This window comes from Sphaeramia orbicularis, chromosome 21 (assembly GCF_902148855.1).
Source record: "Sphaeramia orbicularis chromosome 21, fSphaOr1.1, whole genome shotgun sequence".
Lineage (NCBI taxonomy): Eukaryota > Metazoa > Chordata > Actinopteri > Kurtiformes > Apogonidae > Sphaeramia > Sphaeramia orbicularis.
Window position 1 is genome coordinate 14,138,143 of NC_043977.1, and position 25,050 is coordinate 14,163,192.

At 32.1% G+C, this 25,050-nt stretch overlaps 1 protein-coding gene across 3 annotated transcripts in view; it reads right to left on the reverse strand.

Annotated features, from left to right (window-relative positions):
- epha3 (eph receptor A3) overlaps positions 1–25,050 on the reverse strand; it is a 333,749-nt gene that overhangs the window by 293,608 nt on the left and 15,091 nt on the right. For all 3 annotated transcript variants that reach the window (XM_030125112.1, XM_030125114.1, XM_030125113.1), the window contains exon 2: positions 7,299–7,363. In XM_030125112.1, coding sequence (XP_029980972.1) covers positions 7,299–7,363 — 65 coding nt within the window. The remainder of the gene's footprint in view (positions 1–7,298; positions 7,364–25,050) is intronic.

The following is a 25,050-nucleotide window of genomic DNA, read 5'->3' on the forward strand; positions in this document are numbered from 1 at the left end:
TTTTTTGACCAGCGGTGGATCTTTGGGTCTTTATGGGTTAAGAAATAAGAAGCAGTTTGGGTTAAACAACTTGTTGTAACTGAAACATACAGGGGTTGGACAAAATAATGGAAACATCTTCACCTCAAGATGATAATGCCCCAATCCATACAGCTAGAATTGTTAAAGAATGGCATGAGGAACATTCTAATGAAGTTGAGCATCTCGTATGGCCGGCACAGTCCCCAGACCTCAACATTATTGAGCATTTATGGTCAGTTTTAGGGATTCAAGTAAGACGTCAATTTCCACCGCCACCGTCTCTAAAAGAGTTGGAGGGTATTCTAACTGAAGAATGGCTTAAAATTCCTTTGGAAACAATTCACAAGTTGTATGAATCAATACCTCGGAGAATTGAGGCTGTAATTGCCGCAAAAGGCGGACCTATACCATATTAAATTATATTTTGTTGATTTTTTAAGGTGTTTCCATTATTTTGTCCAACCCCTGTATTAATCACTGCAGTAATTTCCCAATGGAAGGATCTGAAGTATTTGCTGAGTTAAATCCAGGTGTGGACTTTTTTTTGTTGTTTTTTTTGTTTTTTTCTTGCCAGGCTGTGTATCTTAAAACTCATCATTTTTATTATTTCTCATTACATTGTGAGTCAGTAGGAAAAAAAAATGTATAAAAAGAAAAAAAAAAAAGTGTCAAAAACTGCAAAAGCAGCAGTGCAGCTCTATCCTCTACTGGGTTGTCTGAAAAATGGCTTTAACTTTGTATATAGCCATTAATTCTATTTTGTTTGCACATACAGCGTCTGGGGTGTTGGTTTGTTGCTGAAGAATGCTTTGAAAGCATGCGAGAATGTAATCTTTAACACTCTTTAGTCTTGTGAAGGCCTAAGCCCCCTGGACGCTGCTCAGCCATCAGTCTGCCTCCCAGACAGATAACAGTATATCTGGATCACACACTCAGATGTACACACACACACACATACACACACACACGTTAGTCCGGTCGGTCGGTGGCTACGGACCGAACATCCTGGGGAGGCTAAGCTCTTAATTTGTGCAGACCGGAGCACGTTGTGTCTCGGTAGGCCAATAGCTGCAGCCTCTCCATCAACGTGAATGAGTGTTTGTGTGTGAATATATATATGTGTGTATGTGTGTGTGTGTGTGTGTTTGGGCTCAGTGCCACTGCCACATTATGAGAAATCATTTGTGAGCAGCAGTCTCCCAGGGCAGGCTGCTTATCGGAGCGCAGTCAGTGGATGACGTGAGTAATTACAGATGATTCACCTTGAGGACTTGATCATCAGCTTTCTCTCTCTCTCTCTCTCTCCCTGTTTCCCTCTCATCTTTTCCTGTCCTTTATTCTCTTCTCCTCTGTCTCTCTTTCTCCCTGTTTTTGATCCTCTCCTGTCCTCTAGTTTTCTCCGCAGTCATTCTCATTTAACCCATAAAGACCCGGTGTTACTTTTGCGGCAGTTCCCAAATGAATTTAACTCTTTAAATCAGTGGTTTCCAACCTTTTTGGCTCGTGATTAGGGGTGTAAGAAAATGTCGGTTTTGGAATATATCATGATATTTCATTTCACAATACTGTCTCGATATTAAAAAGTACTGTATTGATATTTTTAGGTATTTATTCAAATCCAGATATTGTGGAGGTTCATTTTTGTTTTTTTGCTTTTCTTTATTGTTTATATTTTATTTATTTATTATTATTTAACACTGTTTTATTAAATAATGCTTATTTGAAGTATCCTAAAAGCCCTTTTTTTACTGTCTGAGACAGGCAGATGTTAGTTCCTTTCCTGTGTTTCTTTGTTGGAATTGCACAAAAATAATGTTCTGATGTTAGTTATGAACTAATAGAATATGAACATTTGAGCAGGATCTTAAACTGTAATGTCTGTAAAACATAATTTAAGTTTTAACACAGGAATATTTTGTGATATAGCATTAGATCCTGTTCCGATCTAACAAAAATGTGTTTAGTATTTGTGCATATTTCTGGTGTAATTCAATTCTTCAAGGAAATAATCATTTAAAAAAAGAAACAAACAAAAAATTGCCTTTTTAACAGTATCACAATATATCGTGATATATCGTATTGTGATCCTAGTATTGTGATTTGTATCATATCACCAGATTCTTGCCAATACACATCCCTAGTCGTGACCCCATTTTTTTTTTTTAATTATACATTTACATAAACATGTACTTAGACATAATGAACCACACAGACACAATATAAAAAATATATATATATATATATAAACAAACCTACAGACCTACTAAACACAAAAAAGAGGGAAAAAAACAAAACACAACAACAACAAAAAACAGCATCAACAAAATAAATGATATTATATGTTCATAAACGCTCAGAGTAAAGTTGAGGATTATTATATCAAAAAATAGAGAAAACTGAAGAAAAAGTGACTTTTTTTTTTTTTAGCAAAATCTCTCATTAACTGAATATAAACCAAGTGTCTCATTGATCCAACTTCATGGGTTTACTGGAGAATTAATGTTGTAGAAGATGACCGTGTTTCCACAGTAACTACAGAGTCTCTGAACGTCTAAATGGGTCATATCTGATGACCATGAAAAGATGACAAACTGTATTTTACACCAATTATTTACATGGATTGATAGGATTAGTGGATCAGAAGTTATTAAACATTTTGTACTGGTAGATTACTTTTATTGCTAGTGGTTATTTAGGTCTTTATGAGTTAATTATAGGTATGAAACTATGAGTACCATTTTTAATAGTAGCATTTTTAACCCATAAGAACCCAGTGTGACATTTGTGTCAGTTCCCAAATTATTTTCCTCTATATTTAACCTTTCTTAAGTGATTTATCACCATTTATTACAATATTATCCTCTTAAGTTTGAGTTTTTTCAGTGTAAATCATGTATTTTTTATATTTAATTCACTGATCATGTAGATGTTCATAAACACTCTGAGTAAAGTTGAGGATTATTATCGAAAAAACAGAGAAAACTGAAGAAAAAGTGACTTTTTCAGCAAAATATAACATTAACTGAACATAAAACAAGTATCTCATTGATCCAACGTTCAATTGATCCAATGTTGTAGAAGATGACGGTGTTTCCATGGTAACTACAGAGCCTCTGAACCTCCAAATGGGTCATATGTGATGATCATGAAAAGACGACAAACTGTATTTTACACCAATTATTTAAATGGATTGATAGGATTAGTGGATCAGAAGTTATTAAACATTTTATATTGGTAGATTACTTTTATTGCTAGTGGTTATTTGTGTCTTTATGAGTTAATTATTGGTGTGAAACTATGAGTACCATTTTTAATAGTAGCATTTTTAACCCGTAAGGACCCAGTGTGACATTTGTGTCAGTTCCCAAATTATTTTCCTCTATATTTAACCTTTCTTAAGTGATTTATCACCATTTATTACAATATTATCCTCTTAAGTTTGAGTTTTTTCAGTGTTGATCATGTAGATGTTCATAAACACTCTGAGTAAAGTTGAGGATTATTATCGAAAAAACAGAGAAAACTGAAGAAAAAGTGACTTTTTCAGCAAAATATAACATTAACTGAACATAAAACAAGTATCTCATTGATCCAACGTTCAATTGATCCAATGTTGTAGAAGATGATGGTGTTTCCATGGTAACTACAGAGCCTCTGAACCTCCAAATGGGTCATATGTGATGATCATGAAAAGACGACAAACTGTATTTACACCAATTATTTACATGGATTGATAGTATTAGTGGATCAGAACTTATTTAACATGTTATATAGGTAGATTACTTTGGTTGCCAGTGGGTTTTTTTTTGGGTCTTCATGGGTTCAAAATGACACTGGCTCCCATTCCTGCTACATTTTTATGAAGTGTATAACCACCCGCTTTTCTTCTGAGCTGGTTCAAAGCGAACGTCCTGAAATAAAGCAGAGCCGGCTGCACACGCTGCATATCCTCCGACGCGCATTCCACTGTCCGGCGCTGGATCTAGTCCCTGATACTGGTATGCATTTTCCTACTGGCTCACATGTGAACAACTTTATTCAGCACAACATCAATCTCTTCCCTTTGCTGGTCACGCAGTTGTCCTGCAACCTGCAATTGTGCTCGGACCAAATGCTTTTATAACAGCCTACAGTTTTTCCTTGGGTCATTTTTTTTTTTCATTGTGGTTCGGGCTGAATCTTACGATGGTGCCAGGACTGTATATGGCTGAAGGAAACAAGGTTTGGCAGCTCAGTGGAACAAATGACTGGATTACCTTAAGCCACTGCCAAGGAGTAATTCTAACACTTAATAAAGGAAAAACGAGGAAGTGTAGCATGTGTGTGTATATGTGTGTGTGTGTGTGTGTCAGTAGGCTAGCCCTGAGGCACAGTAGTCTAACTAGTAAGACAAATAAACACTAAGCAAGAGCCCACAGGAGGGACTTTGGTAGCGGAGAAAGGCTGATAGATGGGGCTGCATGCACTTTTTTTCCTCTGAAAAGTTGTAATATTATTGCAGAAGTGAAGGTTGTTTTTTTAATAAGAGCTATAGAGTTATTACATGTAATTAATTAATTGATTTTTAAGCAACAAAACTGTTTAAATGATCATTACAACTAGAAAAGCACTCTGAGGGTGCAGACCTCCGCCAAGGCAGATCAGTGTGCCCCCCCCCCCAAAATTTGACCATTCGTTCCTTGTGCCAGTATCAACATTTCCTGAAAATTTTATGAAACCCCCCCCCCCCCCCATCACCACCAAAAGGTAATCATTTCTTCCTTCTGCCAGCATCAACATTTGAAAATGTTGATCAAACACCCCTGCGCCCCCCCCCCCCCCCGATCACCACCAAAATTTAATCATTTGTTCCTTGTGCCAGTATCAATATTTCCTGAAATTTTCATCCAAATCTGTCCATAACTTTTTGAAAGATCCGGATCAGTCTTTGCCATTTGATAGAACACCCCATTGTAAATCCCTGAGTCAAATTGCATGAGATTTGCACAGTTCCCCCATATTGTGATTTCCACCATAAATATTAGTCCCATATTTATTTTACCTATATTTTAAGATTCCTTGACCATGAAAACATACCATTAGCAACTGGATTCATAATTATATCCTTATTAGTTCAGTAGTTATTCACGAAAATCACATTTCTCGTAATGGCGGTTTTCTTCTGGATCTAGCTCCTTAAGTATTAAAGCTACATGAAATCCGGTGGCATACTCCCGATGCGGAACTGACTGAGCTACACGATGGCGCTTGTCAGAAATTTCTACCTTTAATATTAAAGGCACAGTAGGCCAAAAAGTAAGGGCACCCCCATTTTTTATATAAATTGAGATAAAATCTGCCTTCTGGATCAGATCCGGATCAGCCTTTGAAATGTGATAGAGGACCCCATTGTCAATTCCTGAGTTAAACTTCATGAGTTTTGGTCAATAATTAAGCGAGATATTGGGAAACGAAAATTTTGGCCCCATTTACCACAATGTTAACGGAAATTTCAAAGTGATCCAGAATCCAGGATTTCTTCCGGATCACCCCCAAAAGTTAATCATTTCTTCCTTATCCCATTTCCAACAAACCCTGAAAATTTCATCAAAATCTGTCCATAACTTTTTGAGTTATGTTGCACACTAACGGACAGACAAACAGACAAACAAACAAACCCTGGCAAAAACATAACCTCCTTGGCGGAGGTGATGAATAGTTGTATACCTGTTGTGAAGCACATTGAGTCTTCCTTTATAAATAAAGTTGAATTGAATACTGATGTAAGAACTGAAGTAATTTTGATTATAAAAAAAAAAAAAAAACATGGAAAATGACTAGATATCAGCTCTTAAATTCAACTCCTATGGGCTATTTTTGTTGTTATCATTATATTTGTCCAAACAAATGTACCTTTAGTTGTACCAGGCATTAAAATGAACAAGAAATTGAAGAAAATAAACAAGTGCTGGTCTGGTCTAATATTTTTTTCCGCGATTATAGACGACTGATTCAACTCTTCGGCTGGAAACTTTTTAAAAATCTGCATTTGAAGAGTGGGTAATTTCACTGCAAATATGTAAAAACCGACAGAATGAGATGGTAAAATCTGTCAATTACAGAATGAATGGATTAGCAAGTGAAATCCGTACAATGGAATTAAAATGTTTACATGCCTCAAATGTTATCTGTATAAAGGGGGCAAGCCCTCGGACATTCCCCGCTCTGCTTTTGTGTCTACATCCTAAGGCTGCATACACTTTTTTTCCTCTGAAAAGTTGTAATATTATTGCAGAAGTGAAGGTTGTTTTTTTAATAAGAGCTATAGAGTTATTACATGTGATTAATTAATTGATTTTTAAGCAACAAAACTGTTTAAATGATCATTACAATGAATAGTTGTATACCTGTTGTGAAGCACATTGAGTCTTCCTTTATAAATAAAGTTGAATTGAATACTGATGTAAGAACTGAAGTACTTTTGATTATTAAAAAAAAAAAAAAAACATGGAAAATGACTAGATATCAGCTCTTAAATTCAACTCCTATGGGCTATTTTTGTTGTTATCATTGTATTTGTCCAAACAAATGTACCTTTAGTTGTACCAGGCATTAAAATGAACAAGAAATTGAAGAAAATAAACAAGTGCTGGTCTGGTCGAATATTTTTTTCCGCGATTATAGACAACTGATTCAACTCTTTGGCTGGAAACTTTTTAAAAATCTGCATTTGAAGAGTGGGTAATTTCACTGCAAATATGTAAAAACCGACAGAATGAGATGGTAAAATCTGTCAATTACAGAATGAATGGATTAGCAAGTGAAATCCGTACAATGGAATTAAAATGTTTACATGCCTCAAATGTTATCTGTATAAAGGGGGCAAGCCCTCGGACATTCCCCGCTCTCTGCTTTTGTGTCTACATCCTAAAATCCTTTAATGCCATAATCTTTCTTAAAACACATGCAGACTCAAATACACAATCACTCAAACATACATGCAGGACATTCTCTCGTAAGCATCTTGACCATATGGCAAGCTCCGAACGCTTAACCTTTAACCTGTGAGATGGAGAATGGACAAAAAAACGTCTAAAGAAAAGTGGGTTAATCTGCACTCATGGCTCTGGGGGTCAACCTAACATAGTGAGAACGGCAGGAGTTCCTTTAAATCCGTATTTCATGCGGCGCCGAGCTGAATCGCACGTCAACACATGTTCGGGGATGCGTCTCAGAAATGCAAAGACAGTATAGTCAAGCATGACGTGGGTAAACATGGAGATGGAGGGAATACTCACCCCGTGCGACGGGTAGGAAATCCATCCTAACTCCCCTTGGCTGGCTTTAGAGTCTAAGAGGTTGACTGTTACGGGGAAAGAGAAAGACAGAGGAACATATGAGTGTTTATGCCTTGTTAGCCTCTATTAGCCTTTATCAAATCCCACAGGAGGGATCACCAACCTCCAGCACTGATCATGGCTCTATTTTCTCAGCTGCGCCACACACACACATACGAACACACATATGAACACACACATATGAACACACACACATGAACACACACGATCCTCTGGAAACCAGCAGTAAGAGCTGTTTTTTCTGGTCACCACAGAAGAGGTTGGGCCCTTAACCCTTTAAGACCTTCAACTATTTTTGACTTACGAATGAATTTTTCTCTATATTTAAACATTACTAAGTGATTTATCACCATTCATTATAATATTATCCTCGATAATCAGTGAAGCTGTGATCACTGTAAACATTTTCTTGTGTTAAAGTAACAATAAAAGGAAAATCCATAAAGTTTAAAGATTTTTTTTTTTCCAGTTCATTTACAGTAAGAGAATTCCCATTGCAAAGTGAAAATTTCCTGTTTTATTTCAATTTAAAGACATTAACCCTTTGAGACCTTCAACTATTTTTGACTTTCAGAATGAATTTTTTTCTATATTTAAACGTCACTAAGTGATTTATCACCATTCATTATAATATTATCCTCTATAATCAGTGAATCTGTGATCACTGTAAACATTTTCTTGTGTTAAAGTAACAATAAAAGGAAAATCCATAAAGTTTAAAGCTAATTTTTTTTGCAGTTCATTTATACTAAGACAATTCCCATTGCAAAGTGAAAATTTCATGTTTTATGTCAATTTAAAACATTAACCCTTTAAGACCTTCAACTATTTTTGACTTACGAAGGAATTTTTCTCTATATTTAAACGTCACTAAGTGATTTATCACCATTTATTAGAATATTATATCCCATAATAAGTGAATATGGGATCATTGTAAAGACTGAAGTAACAATAGAAGGAAAATCCATAAAGTTTAAAGGTGATAATTGTCTTTTTTTTTGTTTTTTTTTCAATTCATTTGCAGCAAAAGAGTTCCCATTGCAAAGTGAAAAATTTATGCTCGTTAACATTTCCTGTTTTATTTCAATAACAAACATGGACCCTTTAAGACCTTCAACTATTTTTGACTTTCAGAATGAATTTTTCTCTATATTTAAACATTACTAAGTGATTTATCACCATTCATTATAATATTATCCTCTATAATCAGTGAAGCTGTGATCACTGTAAACATTTTCTTGTGTTAAAGTAACAATAAAAGGAAAATCCATAAAGTTTAAAGCTAATTTTTTTGCAGTTCATTTAAAGTCAGAGAATTCCCATTGCAAAGTGAAAATTTCCTGTTTTATGTCAGTTTAAAACATTAACCCTTTAAGACCTTCAACTATTTTTGACTTTCGGAATGATTTTTTTTCTCCATATTTAAACATTACTAAGTGATTTATCACCATTTATTACAATATTATCCTCTATAATCAGTGAAGCTGTGATCACAATACATTTTCTTGTGTTAAAGTAACAATAAATGGAAGTACCATAAAGTTTAAAGATTCTGTTTTTTTCAGTTCATTTACAGCAAGAGAATTCCCATTGCAAAGTGAAAATTTCCTGTTTTATTTCAATTTCAAAACATTAACTCTTTAAGACCTTCAACTATTTTTGACTTTTGGAATGAATTTTTCTCTATATTTAAACGTCACTAAGTGATTTATCACCGTTTTTTATTATAATATTATCCTCCATAATCAGTAAAGCTGTGATCACTGTAAACATTTTCTTGACAATTAAAGGAAAATCCATAAAGTTTAAAGCTATTTTTTTTTCAGTTCATTTACAGCAAGACAATTCCCATTGCAAAGTGAAAATTTCCTGTTTTATTTCGATTTCAAAACATTAACCCTTTAAGACCTTCAACTATTTTTGACTTACGAAGGAATTTTTCTCTATATTTAAACATTACTAAGTGATTTATCACCATTTATTAGAATATTATATCCCATAATGAGTGAATATGGGATCATTGTAAAGACTGAAGTAACAATAGAAGGAAAATCCATAAAGTTTAAAGGTGATAATTGTCTTTTTTTTTTTTTTTTTTTTCAATTCATTTGCAGCAAAAGAGTTCCCATTGCAAAGTGAAAAATTTATGCTCGTTAACATTTCCTGTTTTATTTCAATAACAAACATGGACCCTTTAAGACCTTCAACTATTTTTGACTTTCAGAATGAATTTTTCTCTATATTTAAACATTACTAAGTGATTTATCACCATTCATTATAATATTATCCTCTATAATCAGTGAAGCTGTGATCACTGTAAACATTTTCTTGTGTTAAAGTAACAATAAAAGGAAAATCCATAAAGTTTAAAGCTAATTTTTTTGCAGTTCATTTAAAGTCAGAGAATTCCCATTGCAAAGTGAAAATTTCCTGTTTTATGTCAGTTTAAAACATTAACCCTTTAAGACCTTCAACTATTTTTGACTTTCGGAATGATTTTTTTTCTCCATATTTAAACATTACTAAGTGATTTATCACCATTTATTACAATATTATCCTCTATAATCAGTGAAGCTGTGATCACAATACATTTTCTTGTGTTAAAGTAACAATAAATGGAAGTACCATAAAGTTTAAAGATTCTGTTTTTTTCAGTTCATTTACAGCAAGAGAATTCCCATTGCAAAGTGAAAATTTCCTGTTTTATTTCAATTTCAAAACATTAACTCTTTAAGACCTTCAACTATTTTTGACTTTTGGAATGAATTTTTTTTCTCCATATTTAAACATTACTAAGTGATTTATCACCATTCATTATAATATTATCCTCTATAATCAGTGAAGCTGTGATCACTGTAAACATTTTCTTGTGTTAAAGTAACAATAAAAGGAAAATCCATAAAGTTTAAAGCTAATTTTTTTTGCAGTTCATTTATACTAAGACAATTCCCATTGCAAAGTGAAAATTTCATGTTTTATGTCAATTTAAAACATTAACTCTTTAAGACCTTCAACTATTTTTGACTTACGAATGAATTTTTCTCTATATTTAAACGTCACTAAGTGATTTATCACCGTTTTTTATTATAATATTATCCTCCATAATCAGTAAAGCTGTGATCACTGTAAACATTTTCTTGACAATTAAAGGAAAATCCATAAAGTTTAAAGCTATTTTTTTTTCAGTTCATTTACAGCAAGACAATTCCCATTGCAAAGTGAAAATTTCCTGTTTTATTTCGATTTCAAAACATTAACCCTTTAAGACCTTCAACTATTTTTGACTTACGAAGGAATTTTTCTCTATATTTAAACATTACTAAGTGATTTATCACCATTTATTAGAATATTATATCCCATAATGAGTGAATATGGGATCATTGTAAAGACTGAAGTAACAATAGAAGGAAAATCCATAAAGTTTAAAGGTGATAATTGTCTTTTTTTTTTTTTTTTTTTCAGTTCATTTGCAGCAAAAGAGTTCCCATTGCAAAGTGAAAAATTTATGCTCGTTAACATTTCCTGTTTTATTTCAATAACAAACATGGACCCTTTAAGACCTTCAACTATTTTTGACTTTCAGAATGAATTTTTCTCTATATTTAAACATTACTAAGTGATTTATCACCATTCATTATAATATTATCCTCTATAATCAGTGAAGCTGTGATCACTGTAAACATTTTCTTGTGTTAAAGTAACAATAAAAGGAAAATCCATAAAGTTTAAAGCTAATTTTTTTGCAGTTCATTTAAAGTCAGAGAATTCCCATTGCAAAGTGAAAATTTCCTGTTTTATGTCAGTTTAAAACATTAACCCTTTAAGACCTTCAACTATTTTTGACTTTCGGAATGATTTTTTTTCTCCATATTTAAACATTACTAAGTGATTTATCACCATTTATTACAATATTATCCTCTATAATCAGTGAAGCTGTGATCACAATACATTTTCTTGTGTTAAAGTAACAATAAATGGAAGTACCATAAAGTTTAAAGATTCTGTTTTTTTCAGTTCATTTACAGCAAGAGAATTCCCATTGCAAAGTGAAAATTTCCTGTTTTATTTCAATTTCAAAACATTAACTCTTTAAGACCTTCAACTATTTTTGACTTACGAATGAATTTTTCTCTATATTTAAACGTCACTAAGTGATTTATCACCGTTTTTTATTATAATATTATCCTCCATAATCAGTAAAGCTGTGATCACTGTAAACATTTTCTTGACAATTAAAGGAAAATCCATAAAGTTTAAAGCTATTTTTTTTTCAGTTCATTTACAGCAAGAGAATTCCCATTGCAAAGTGAAAATTTCCTGTTTTATTTCGATTTCAAAACATTAACCCTTTAAGACCTTCAACTATTTTTGACTTACGAAGGAATTTTTCTCTATATTTAAACATTACTAAGTGATTTATCACCATTTATTAGAATATTATATCCCATAATGAGTGAATATGGGATCATTGTAAAGACTGAAGTAACAATAGAAGGAAAATCCATAAAGTTTAAAGGTGATAATTGTCTTTTTTTTTTTTTTTTTCAGTTCATTTGCAGCAAAAGAGTTCCCATTGCAAAGTGAAAAATTTATGCTCGTTAACATTTCCTGTTTTATTTCAATAACAAACATGGACCCTTTAAGACCTTCAACTATTTTTGACTTTCAGAATGAATTTTTCTCTATATTTAAACATTACTAAGTGATTTATCACCATTCATTATAATATTATCCTCTATAATCAGTGAAGCTGTGATCACTGTAAACATTTTCTTGTGTTAAAGTAACAATAAAAGGAAAATCCATAAAGTTTAAAGATTTTTTTTTTTCCAGTTCATTTACAGTCAGAGAATTCCCATTGCAAAGTGAAAATTTCCTGTTTTATTTCAATTTAAAGACATTAACCCTTTAAGACTTTCAACTATTTTTGACTTTCAGAATGAATTTTTCTCTATATTTAAACATTACTAAGTGATTTATCACCATTCATTATAATATTATCCTCTATAATCAGTGAAGCTGTGATCACTGTAAACATTTTCTTGTGTTAAAGTAACAATAAAAGGAAAATCCATAAAGTTTAAAGCTAATTTTTTTGCAGTTCATTTAAAGTCAGAGAATTCCCATTGCAAAGTGAAAATTTCCTGTTTTATGTCAGTTTAAAACATTAACCCTTTAAGACCTTCAACTATTTTTGACTTTCGGAATGATTTTTTTTCTCCATATTTAAACATTACTAAGTGATTTATCACCATTTATTACAATATTATCCTCTATAATCAGTGAAGCTGTGATCACAATACATTTTCTTGTGTTAAAGTAACAATAAATGGAAGTACCATAAAGTTTAAAGATTCTGTTTTTTTCAGTTCATTTACAGCAAGAGAATTCCCATTGCAAAGTGAAAATTTCCTGTTTTATTTCAATTTCAAAACATTAACTCTTTAAGACCTTCAACTATTTTTGACTTTTGGAATGAATTTTTCTCTATATTTAAACGTCACTAAGTGATTTATCACCGTTTTTTATTATAATATTATCCTCTATAATCAGTAAAGCGGTGATCACTGTAAACATTTTCTTGACAATAAAAGGAAAATCCATAAAGTTTAAAGCTAATTTTTTTGCAGTTCATTTAAAGTCAGAGAATTCCCATTGCAAAGTGAAAATTTCCTGTTTTATGTCAGTTTAAAACATTAACCCTTTAAGACCTTCAACTATTTTTGACTTTCGGAATGATTTTTTTTCTCCATATTTAAACATTACTAAGTGATTTATCACCATTTATTACAATATTATCCTCTATAATCAGTGAAGCTGTGATCACAATACATTTTCTTGTGTTAAAGTAACAATAAATGGAAGTACCATAAAGTTTAAAGATTCTGTTTTTTTCAGTTCATTTACAGCAAGGTAATTCCCATTGCAAAGTGAAAATTTCCTGTTTTATTTCAATTTCAAAACATTAACTCTTTAAGACCTTCAACTATTTTTGACTTTTGGAATGAATTTTTCTCTATATTTAAACGTCACTAAGTGATTTATCACCGTTTTTTATTATAATATTATCCTCCATAATCAGTAAAGCTGTGATCACTGTAAACATTTTCTTGACAATTAAAGGAAAATCCATAAAGTTTAAAGCTATTTTTTTTTCAGTTCATTTACAGCAAGACAATTCCCATTGCAAAGTGAAAATTTCCTGTTTTATTTCGATTTCAAAACATTAACCCTTTAAGACCTTCAACTATTTTTGACTTACGAAGGAATTTTTCTCTATATTTAAACATTACTAAGTGATTTATCACCATTTATTAGAATATTATATCCCATAATGAGTGAATATGGGATCATTGTAAAGACTGAAGTAACAATAGAAGGAAAATCCATAAAGTTTAAAGGTGATAATTGTCTTTTTTTTTTTTTTTTTTTTCAATTCATTTGCAGCAAAAGAGTTCCCATTGCAAAGTGAAAAATTTATGCTCGTTAACATTTCCTGTTTTATTTCAATAACAAACATGGACCCTTTAAGACCTTCAACTATTTTTGACTTTCAGAATGAATTTTTCTCCATATTTAAACATTACTAAGTGATTTATCACCATTCATTATAATATTATCCTCTATAATCAGTGAAGCTGTGATCACTGTAAACATTTTCTTGTGTTAAAGTAACAATAAAAGGAAAATCCATAAAGTTTAAAGATTTTTTTTTTCCAGTTCATTTACAGTAAGAGAATTCCCATTGCAAAGTGAAAATTTCCTGTTTTATGTCAATTTAAAACATTAACCCTTTAAGACCTTCAACTATTTTTGACTTTCAGAATGAATTTTTCTCTATATTTAAACATTACTAAGTGATTTATCACCATTTATTACAATATTATCCTCTATAATCAGTGAAGCTGTGATCACAATACATTTTCTTGTGTTAAAGTAACAATAAATGGAAGTACCAAAAAGTTTAAAGATTCTGTTTTTTTCAGTTCATTTACAGCAAGAGAATTCCCATTGCAAAGTGAAAATTTCCTGTTTTATTTCAATTTCAAAACATTAACTCTTTAAGACCTTCAACTATTTTTGACTTTTGGAATGAATTTTTCTCTATATTTAAACGTCACTAAGTGATTTATCACCGTTTTTTATTATAATATTATCCTCTATAATCAGTAAAGCTGTGATCACTGTAAACATTTTCTTGACAATAAAAGGAAAATCCATAAAGTTTAAAGCTATTTTTTTTTTCAGTTCATTTACAGCAAGAGAATTCCCATTGCAAAGTGAAAATTTCCTGTTTTATTTCGATTTCAAAACATTAACCCTTTAAGACTTTCAACTATTTTTGACTTACGAAGGAATTTTTCTCTATATTTAAACATTACTAAGTGATTTATCACCATTTATTAGAATATTATATCCCATAATGAGTGAATATGGGATCATTGTAAAGACTGAAGTAACAATAGAAGGAAAATCCATAAAGTTTAAAGGTGATAATTGCCTTCTTTTTGTTTTTTATTCATTTGCAGCAAAAGAGTTCTCATTGCAAAGTGAAAAATTTATGCTCGTTAACATTATTTCAATAACAGATATGAACCCTTTAAGACCTTCAACTATTTTTGACTTTCGGAATGATTTTTTTTTCCATATTTAAACAATACTAAGTGATTTATCACCATTTATTACAACATTATCCTCTATAATCAGTGAAGCTGTGATCACTGTAAACATTTTCTTGTGTTAAAGTAACAATAAAAGGAAAATCCATAAAGTTTAAAGAATGTGTTTTTTGCAGTTCATTTAAAGTCAGAGAATTCCCATTGCAAAGCGAAAATTTCCTGTTTTATTTTGATTTAAAAACATTAACCCTTTAAGACCTTCAACTATTTTTGAGTTATGAATGAATTTTTCTCTATATTTAAACATTACTAAGCGATTTATCACCATTTATTAGAATATTATCCTCCATAATGAGTGAATCTGCAATAACTGTAAAGATTTTCTTGTGTTAAAGTAACAATAGAAGGAAACTCTATAAAGTTTAAAGATTTTTTTTTTTTTTTCAATTCATTTACAGTAACAGAATTCCCATTGCAAAGTGAAAAATGAATGTTCGTTAACATTTCCTGTTTTATTTCAATTAAAATACATGAACCCTTAAACCTCCTGTGACACAGGAAATGTCAGCAAAGTACAAGCTTTGTTTTGTTTTTTATTAAATAAGTGCTTATATTGGAAACATCATGATGCAACAGTTTTTTCAGATGCAGTTTTTAAATTTTTTATGGAATGTCCTTTGTGGTGGACAATTTTCTTTTTTTTTTGTTTTTTTTTTGTTTCTTTTTTGTATAAAGTTGTGAAACTCTTCTCCATAAATGTGGACAGAAAACCCATAGCTGGGTCTTAGGAGGTTAAGACCTTCAACTATTTTTGACTTCCAAATGAATTTTTCTCTATATTTAAACATTATTAAGTGATTTATCACGATGTATTACAGTAGTATCCTCCGTAATGACTCAATCTGTGATCACTGTAAACATATTCTTGTGTTAAAGTAACAATAAAAGGAAAATCCATAAAGTTTAAGGATGATAATTGTCTTTTTTTTTTCAATTCATTTGCAGCAAGGAAATCCTCATTGCAAAGCATCTGGTAGTGAATTGAAAAAGTAATGCTCGTTAATCCTAGTTTGTTTCAATAGGGGGATGTTAACCCTTAAAGACCTTGAACTATTTTTGACTTCAGAAATAATTTTTCTCTATATTTAAACATTACTAAGTGATTTATCACCATTTATTATAATATTATCCTCCATAATGAGTGAATCTGTGATCACTGTGAAGATTTTCTTGTGTTAAAGTAACAATAAAAGGAAAACCCATAAAGTTTAAAGATGATAATTGTTGTTTTTTTTCCCCAATTCATTTGCAGCAAGGGAATTCCCATTACAAAGCATCTGGTGTTTAAGTGAAAAATGAATGCTCGTTAATCCTAGTTAGTTTCAACTGGGGAACATTAACCCTTAAAGACCTACAACTATTTTTGTGGCAACTTCCAAATGAGTGATGGTTGATATCAGCATTTACTAATAATAATATTAATATTTTCTTTTGCATTTTACATTTTTCAGCACAAATCAGGTATTTTTCTATATTTATTTTACTAATCATGTTAATGCTCATAAAGTAAAATGAAAGATTATTATATCAAAACAGAGACAACAGAAGAAAAAGTCAACTTTTCTGCAAAACGTATCAATAAATGAACATAAAAACACATATATCCAACTGAACTACATATTTTTATTAATGAATAAATGTTGCAGATGATGATGGTGTTTCGACGTTCAATACGGAACGTCTGAATGCCCAAAAAAGACACATTGGACATTTTAATTTTAGTTGGGAACAGGATAATTTTTTCAAAAGTTATTAAACATTTTATATCAGTAGATGCTTTTGGTCATTGAGGGTTCAGAACCTAAAATAGATATACATAGGAGTTGTTCATTTTCCAAGACTTTTTCTTACCCATTTCTACCATGCATTACATATAGACATATTGTTGGTAATCACCAGTTTGAGAGGAAGTCAAAAATAACACTGGGCGCACAAGCAACAAAAATAAATCTATCTATAATGAACAGAAATATAATTTCATGAGTGTAACTTGCCAGAAAGTTATACATAAACTAACAAACAAACTGGTATTCAACTTCATTTATAAAGGAAGACTCGATGTGCTTCATAACTTAAAAAAAAATCATAGGTACACGCACTGAAACTCGCACAACCACACATGCACATACACAACTTAACAGAACGCTGTCGAAAAAAGGTACGGTTTTAACCTGTTTTTAAAAACGGCTACTGATGTGGCAAGTCTAATTGTATGGAATGTGTCTAATAAAATGTGAAACTCCATTATGATGATGACGCAAGCTCAGATTTTACACACACACACATATATATATATATATATATATATATATATATATATATATATATATATATACACACACACATACAGTCGCGGAAAAAATTATTAGACCACCCATGTTTTCTTCAGTTTCTTGTTCATTTTAATGCCCGGCACAACTAAAGGTACATTTGTTTGGACAAATACAATGATAACAACAAAAAATATCTCATAATAGTTTAATTTCAGAGCTGATATCTAGACATTTTCCATGTTTTCTCGATAATAACCAAAAACACTTCAGTTCTTACATCAATATCTATGGCAGGGGTGTCAAACATACGGCCCGGGTGCCAAAACCGGCCCGCCAACGGGTCCAGTCCGGCCCGCAGGATGAATTAGTGAAACACAAAAATTACACTGAAGATATTAAAAATCAAGAATGTCAAAAATAATTTTAGGTCAATTCCATCTAAAGTGGGTCAGACCAGTAAAATACTATCATAATAAACTAGAAATAACGAAAACCACAAATTTTTCTCTTTGTTTTAGTGTAAAAAAAGTAAAATTAAACAAAAATGTTAACATTTACAAACTAACCTTTTACAAAAAAATGTGAAAAACCTGAACAAATATGAACAACCTGAAATGTGTTAAGAGAATTAAGAGTAACTGTACCAATATTCTGCCTGTTATTAACCATTTTGTTTATTTGTAGATCCACTGTGATCTGTATGTTGTAATGAACATGTGAAAATGAGAAGCTGAGGCCAGATAATGGCATAAATTGTTAAAATTGCACTTTTTTTCTTAATAGATTTCATTTTGGTCATGGTTGTTCATGTTTTTCCACATTTTTTTTTAAAGGATGTAAAAATGTTAATAATATAATTTTACTTTTTCACTTTAAAACATCGAAATTAGACATACAAATTTTGGAATTGATATTATTTTTGTATTATTGTGTTATTATTTTAATCACTGCAGGTCATACTGGGTTGTATGTGGCCCCTGAACTTACATGAGTTTGACACCCCTGATCTATGTCCTTGTACTGACAAAAACAGTGCTTTTAGGCATTCCATGTTTTCTTTTCTGTCTGTTTTGGTCACATGATACACACGGGAGTTAGTACTTGATTACATAACTGTTGTAAGAGTCAGTGTAACAGTGTAAACGTGGAAGAAATGTATGTTTTGTTTTAAGAGTTAAAATATTTGATGGAATATTATAATTATGTTATTATCTTCATTTATGGAAAATATGTTTTGTTTCATGTATAGGAGGCATTATTTGTTATATTGAGGTTAATGTAAAGCATTTCATTTATTTCGGTCTATTTATCGCTGTTATCGCGAGACTTGGTGAGAGTTAGAGAAGATTCAAGTTCCGTTTTAGCCCAGACACGCTAAAGCCTTTGACGAAGCCACATTTGCAGTAGCTGCTAAGGGAAGCTAGCTGTATAAGGTATCTCGGAATACTGTGTACGTTTGTATCATTGTATATTCGTAATCACGTTTGTTCTAATTAACACGTTTATTTAGAATGCACAAAACGAAAAGACTGTTTACCTGAAATCTCCGAAGTGACAGGTGGTCACGAGGTAGGATAGCCTTTTGCTATTCACATTTCATGTTGTTTAGGCTTCAGTTAAGTGCCTAAATCTGTTGTATTTTATTTCTTTTAGTTTTCACGGCGTTTGAGAAGCTAAATAAAAGCGCCCGTCTTTAACTCTTAATAGGTAACCTGGGGTCCCAGCAGACCCCACGTTTTTAATTTTTTATGTTTTCTATGTTTTTATTTGAAGCTCGTGCATGGTACTTCATTTACCCTCCTAGTATAGAGATCTGAAAAGTAAAATGGAACCAAAAAATTAACTCGTAGAATAATATAGGCAATACAGACATTTTGGGGTCGCACCTTTAACGTATATTGATTTATTGTTTTTCCATTTCAGGTATTTCAGAATATGATCAATAATTGATATTATAAGTTTCTAATAACGCTAACCTTCAGTGCTTTAATCTTTTTTGAGTAATTTTAACATCGTGTGAGGCCATGGCAAAGAGGAAAACTCTAAGTGATGAAGATATTAGGACAGAGCTTGCAGATTTAGAAGTAGAATCTGAATCAGATGATGAGCATTTATCGATTGATAGTGTTTATGACGTCAGTTTTCCTTCTGTGAAGACTGTTTGTGAGCACCTATTCGTACTACCCAATTGTGTAGTTAGTTTAGTTTTTAGTTATAGTTTAGTTTTTAGAGAAACTTTATTGAAACTGTATTGCAAATGTGTTATAGCAATGTAGTGTGTTTATTTGTAACGTGAAACTTTTTTGAAATTTTCTGTTAACTTTAGTGAAGGAAATACTTCACGCAGTAAAGGAGAATTTATTTGGAAAATAAAGCACAATTTTGTTATATTTTTTTTTCGTTTCATTGCTATCCTTTCATACTATAAGCAATAAAGTATTGTAACTGACTAAAAAATAACATTTTTAGATGTTTTTATCACTGTAGCTGTGGGGGGCACCATGGTTACCTATTAAGGGTTAAGAAGCCCGTGCTGTGTTGTCATTTTGGAGCCACACCTGTTGTTTTTGATGACTTTTGATGGTCTAATAATTTTTTTCCGCAACTATATTAAACAAACGCCGCACATTTTTAGTGTCATAATTTACTACTTATATTTTTATACTGCTGTTCTACTAAAAATCCAGGATACACAGTAAACAATGCCAGACGTGTATCCAGTATATGATCCCATTTTGCTTTATGACAGCCAAATGAGCTCTGAAAAACAGCATCTTCCTTCCTCTCGCACCAAAAAAAAAAAAAAGAGCTACAACATATTCTATTCTTAGTATATACAGATGGCTGAGTGTGAATGATTGTCATCGAATACAACTGTCTGTAAGGGCCATGACATATGGAGTGCGGAATGTGGAGGCAGCCGTATGTTATGTGGATGGCCCACTTCAGTCGCCAAACTGTCACTGCAGTTTAGCACCACATTCTGTTTGGCAACACAAGAAACAATAAGCAGCTTGTGAGGACTTGTTTTTCCTCCAGAGAATGAGAAAAAAAGAAAAAAAACTAATAAGATGCCCCGCTGCAATGTGAACAGGAGGTAGAGTAAAGTGTAATGTGAGTGAAACTGCTAAAAAAAACTGGATTAATTGTGCAAATTGTCAAGAACTTTTTAGAAATTTTATTATTTCAAAGGATTGTTGATCGATTTATTCATATGCGACATTGGGCTTCACAAAAAAAAACATGTCGCTGTTGATAATGAATAAGTGTGTGTGAGATTAAAATGAGAAGATTAACCCAGTTCTACCTTTGTGGTGGTTCCCAAAGGAATTTTTCTCTATTTTTTAACCTTTCTTATCTGATTTATCACCATTTATTCTAATATTATGCTCAGTATTTTGATTTTTTAAGCCTAAATCAGGTATTTTCCTATATTTAATCTACTGATCATGTAGATGTTCATAAAATTCAGATTAAAGTTGAAGATTATTATATCGAAAAACAAAAGAAAACATCACTTTTTTAGTCAAATATATCATTAACTAAACATAAAAACTGTGTAAATTATGTATTTTCTTATATTCATTTTACTTTTCATGTAGATATTCATGATGGTTGGGGACTTTTAACCCATCAAGACCCAGTTCTACCTTTGTGGCGGTTCCCAAAGGAATTTTTCTCTATTTTTAACCTTTCTTATCTGATTTATCACCATTTATTCTAATATTATGCTCTGTATTTGGCATTTTTAAGCATAAATCAGGTATTTTCCTATATTTAATCTACTGATCATGTAGATGTTCATAACATTCAGATTAAAGTTGAAGATTATTATATCAAAAAACAAAAGAAAACATCACTTTTTTAGTCAAATATATCATTAACTGAACATAAAAACTGTGTAAATTATGTATTTTCTTATATTCATTTTACTGTTCATATAGGTATTCATGAGGGTGGGGGACTTTTAACCTATAAAGACCCAGTTCTACCTTTGTGGCGATTCCAAAATGAATTTTTCTCTATATTCAACCTTTCTTATCTGATTTATCACCATTTATTCTTACATTATGCTCTGTATTTGGCATTTTTAAGTATAAATCAGGTATTTTTCTATATTTAATCTACTGATCATGTAGATGTTCACAAAAACTCAGATTAAAGTTAAAGATTATTATATCAAAAACAGAAAAAACTGAAGAAAACATCACTTTTTTAGTCAAATATATCATTAAATGAACATAAAAATAAGTCACCTGTCAAACTCCATGGGTTTTACTGATGAATCAGTGTTCTAGAAGATGACGGTGTTTCAGTTTCTGAAACCTGAGATGTTGTTCTTTATAGGTTTTATTGGGTCATTACAGTAATTTCACTCACGTCTGTACTAGGAGCTGGAGAAGAAGCCGTTTTAGCAGAATTATAACATGCATTACATTGTAAATGACTGCTAGATTTTGGAACTTCTAAGTGCTTTGGAAAAATGGGCAAAAGGACTCACTCACAGCATATTTTCTAAGCTTTTTATAATCAAAATAAGAAAAAAAAAATCCAGGCGGACCCTTTTAGGCTTAGAGTTTAAAGGGTTAACCTTTCGTCAGTGATTTATCACCATTTATTATAATATTATCCTCTGTATTTTGTGTTTCTTCAATAAAAATCTGGTATTTTCCCATATTTAATTTACTGATCATGTAGATGTTCATAAAAGCTCCGAGTAAAGTTAACTGTCATATCAGAAACAGAGAAAAATGAAAAAAACATGACTTTTTCAACTAAATCTATCATTAACTGAACATAAACCCAGTGACTCCATCCACTGTCATTGATCCAACTCCATGGGTTTTACTGGTGAATCAATGCTGTAGAAGATGACAGTGTTTCCACGGTAACAACGGGTGATATCTGATGACCGTGAAAAGATGACAAACTGTATTTTACACCGATTATTTACATGTATGGATAGGATTAGTGGATCAACAGGCATTAAACACTTACATCAGTAGATGCTTTGTTCATAAAAGCTCAGAGTTATTGTATCAAAAACAAAGAAAACTGAAGAAAAAGGGAGTTTTTCCGTCAAATATATCATTAACTGAACATAAAACAAGTATCTACGAGCGCTGTTATTTATCAAACTCTGTGGGTTTTACCAGTGAATCAATGTTTTAATGAGTTATGATTCATTTTTGTTCATTTTATTGATCACATTGGCTGTTTTGGTTCATTTTGTTGCTTATTTTACTGTTTTTTACTTCATTTTTTGCTTATTTTTTTCACGTTATTTATCATTTTTGTTCATTTCATGTAACATATATAAACCCAGTGACTCCATCCACTGTCATTGATCCAACTCCATGGGTTTTACTGGTGAATCAATGCTGTAGAAGATGACGGTGTTTCCACGGTAACAACGGGTGATATCTGATGACCGTGAAAATATGACAAACTGTATTTTACACCGATTATTTACATGTATGGATAGGATTAGTGGATCAACAGGTATTAAACATTTACGTCAGTAGATGGTTTGTTCATAAAAGCTCAGAGTTATCGTATCAAAAACAAAGAAAACTGAAGAAAAAGTGAGTTTTTCCGTCAAATATATCATTAACTGAACATAAAACAAGTGTCTACGAGTGCTGTTATTTATCAAACTCTGTGGGTTTTACCAGTAAATCAATGTTTTAATGATTTATGATTAATTTTTGTTCATTTTATTGATCACATTGGCTGTTTTGGTTCATTTTACTGTTTTTTTTACTTCATTTTTTGCTTATTTTTTTCATTTTATTTATCATTTTTGTTCATTTCATGTAACATATATAAACCCAGTGACTCCATCCACTGTCATTGATCCAACTCCATGGGTTTTACTGGTGAATCAATGTTGTAGATGATAAGTTTCCATGTTCACTATGCAGACTGTGGACGTCCAAATGGGTCATATCTGATGACAGTGAAAAGATGACAAACTGTACTTTACACCGATTGATAGGTTTAGGGCAGGGGTGTCCAAACTTTTTTTAAAGAGGGCCAGATCTGATAATGTGGAGATTGCCAGGGGCCAGTGGTCCCTTCGGAATTTTTTTAAACAGTAAAAATTACATATAAATGCGCTGTTCTACAACAATTTTATTTTCATTGTCACAATATCATTTTTTAAAATGGCAATGTAACCAAATCTAAGCCACTCAGGTGTGAACAAATAAAAAAATAAAAAAATAAAAAAATTCTGCCTTCCTTTCACATCTGGAGTCAGATAACATAGAACAAACTGTGTGGAGTATCTTAAACTTCCAAGTTGATAAAAATCTTAACCCCACATTCATTTTAAACATGACTTATATGAGTAATCATTACTCATATATTACTCAGTAATGCAAAGTCTGTTAACGTTCAAGATGAAAACATATGACTCTTACTCTTGTCTTTCACAAAATCATTCAGAAAGTAATATTTTGTGTCACATCTACAAGTACATAACACCAGCAGTTAGAGGCAACTAACCTGGCAACTTGGTAGCCTGTCCTGGTGGTGAATTCATTGAACTCCCAGGTTCACATGAAGAGTCACTGTTGTGAGTTTAAAGCAGCTTGAATTTGCTTCACTTTTTTCGGAATGCTCACTCCGTGCTAGCTTGTCATATGCGTTAGCATGTTTTGTCTGCTAGTGTCTCTTTACATTGAATTCTTAAACAAGGCAACAGTCTCTTGACCAATTAGGCGAACACATCTCCTCGATTGTCAGTGAAAAAAACTATAATTCCCATCTCTCCTGTAAGCGGCGGCCCTCACTGTCAACTTTCCTTTTTTTATTTACAGGCGCCACGGTTAGAAATTACCAAAAAGGGTTCACGGCAAAGTCACAGAGCCAGATAGAGTTAGAGTGGTGCTGCCACCATGAGGTGAAAGGAGAAACTGCATTTGGAACCTTTTGGAACCTTTTATGATTCATGTACTCGGTTCAACAGTCCAAGCGGGCCATAAATAGTACATTCTAAAACCGAAGCTGTGGGTCGTATAAAATCTGACTGCGGGCTGTGATTGGCCCCCGGGCCGGACTTTGGACATGCCTGGTTTAGTGGATCGGAAGTTATTAAACAGTTCAGATCAGTAGATGGTTTTGGTCTTTGGGGGCTGTTTGGGTCTTTATGGGTTAAATATACAGGATCCTATGTGCTGATGTTCTATATGAGACTCATTTTGACATTTAACCTTTGACCCCATTGGCTGAAAAGGACATGAAATTAACCCTTTATTGGGCAAGTGACTATTTTTGGTCATTTGAGGTCAAGAAGTATATTGGTATATTGGTTTTTATAACACTATACAGTGATTCAGAGTGATTCTGTTGAAATGTTGAATCTGTAAATAGAGAATATGAGTGATTTTTGTCAGTAAATGCTTTTGGTCGTCGGTGGATGTTTGGGTCTTTATGGGATAATGTGGAAAGATGGCGAAAATTAAATCCAACTGCTGGTTCCAGTTTTTTAAATCTGAATCTACAACCGACTCCTCATCCTGCTGAGAGCAAAGCAGCCCGCCGATCAACACTAACACACACTGCAAATACACACTTAAACACACAAATACACACACAACTAAGGCAGCTACACTGAAGTGAAGCAGCAGTGCAGCTATAAATCTATTTACTGTAGAAATATGATGATACATTTCCCTCTATCCTCCAATTCAATGCTTCAAACACACAAAAGACGGTCAAAGAATATTTATGGGT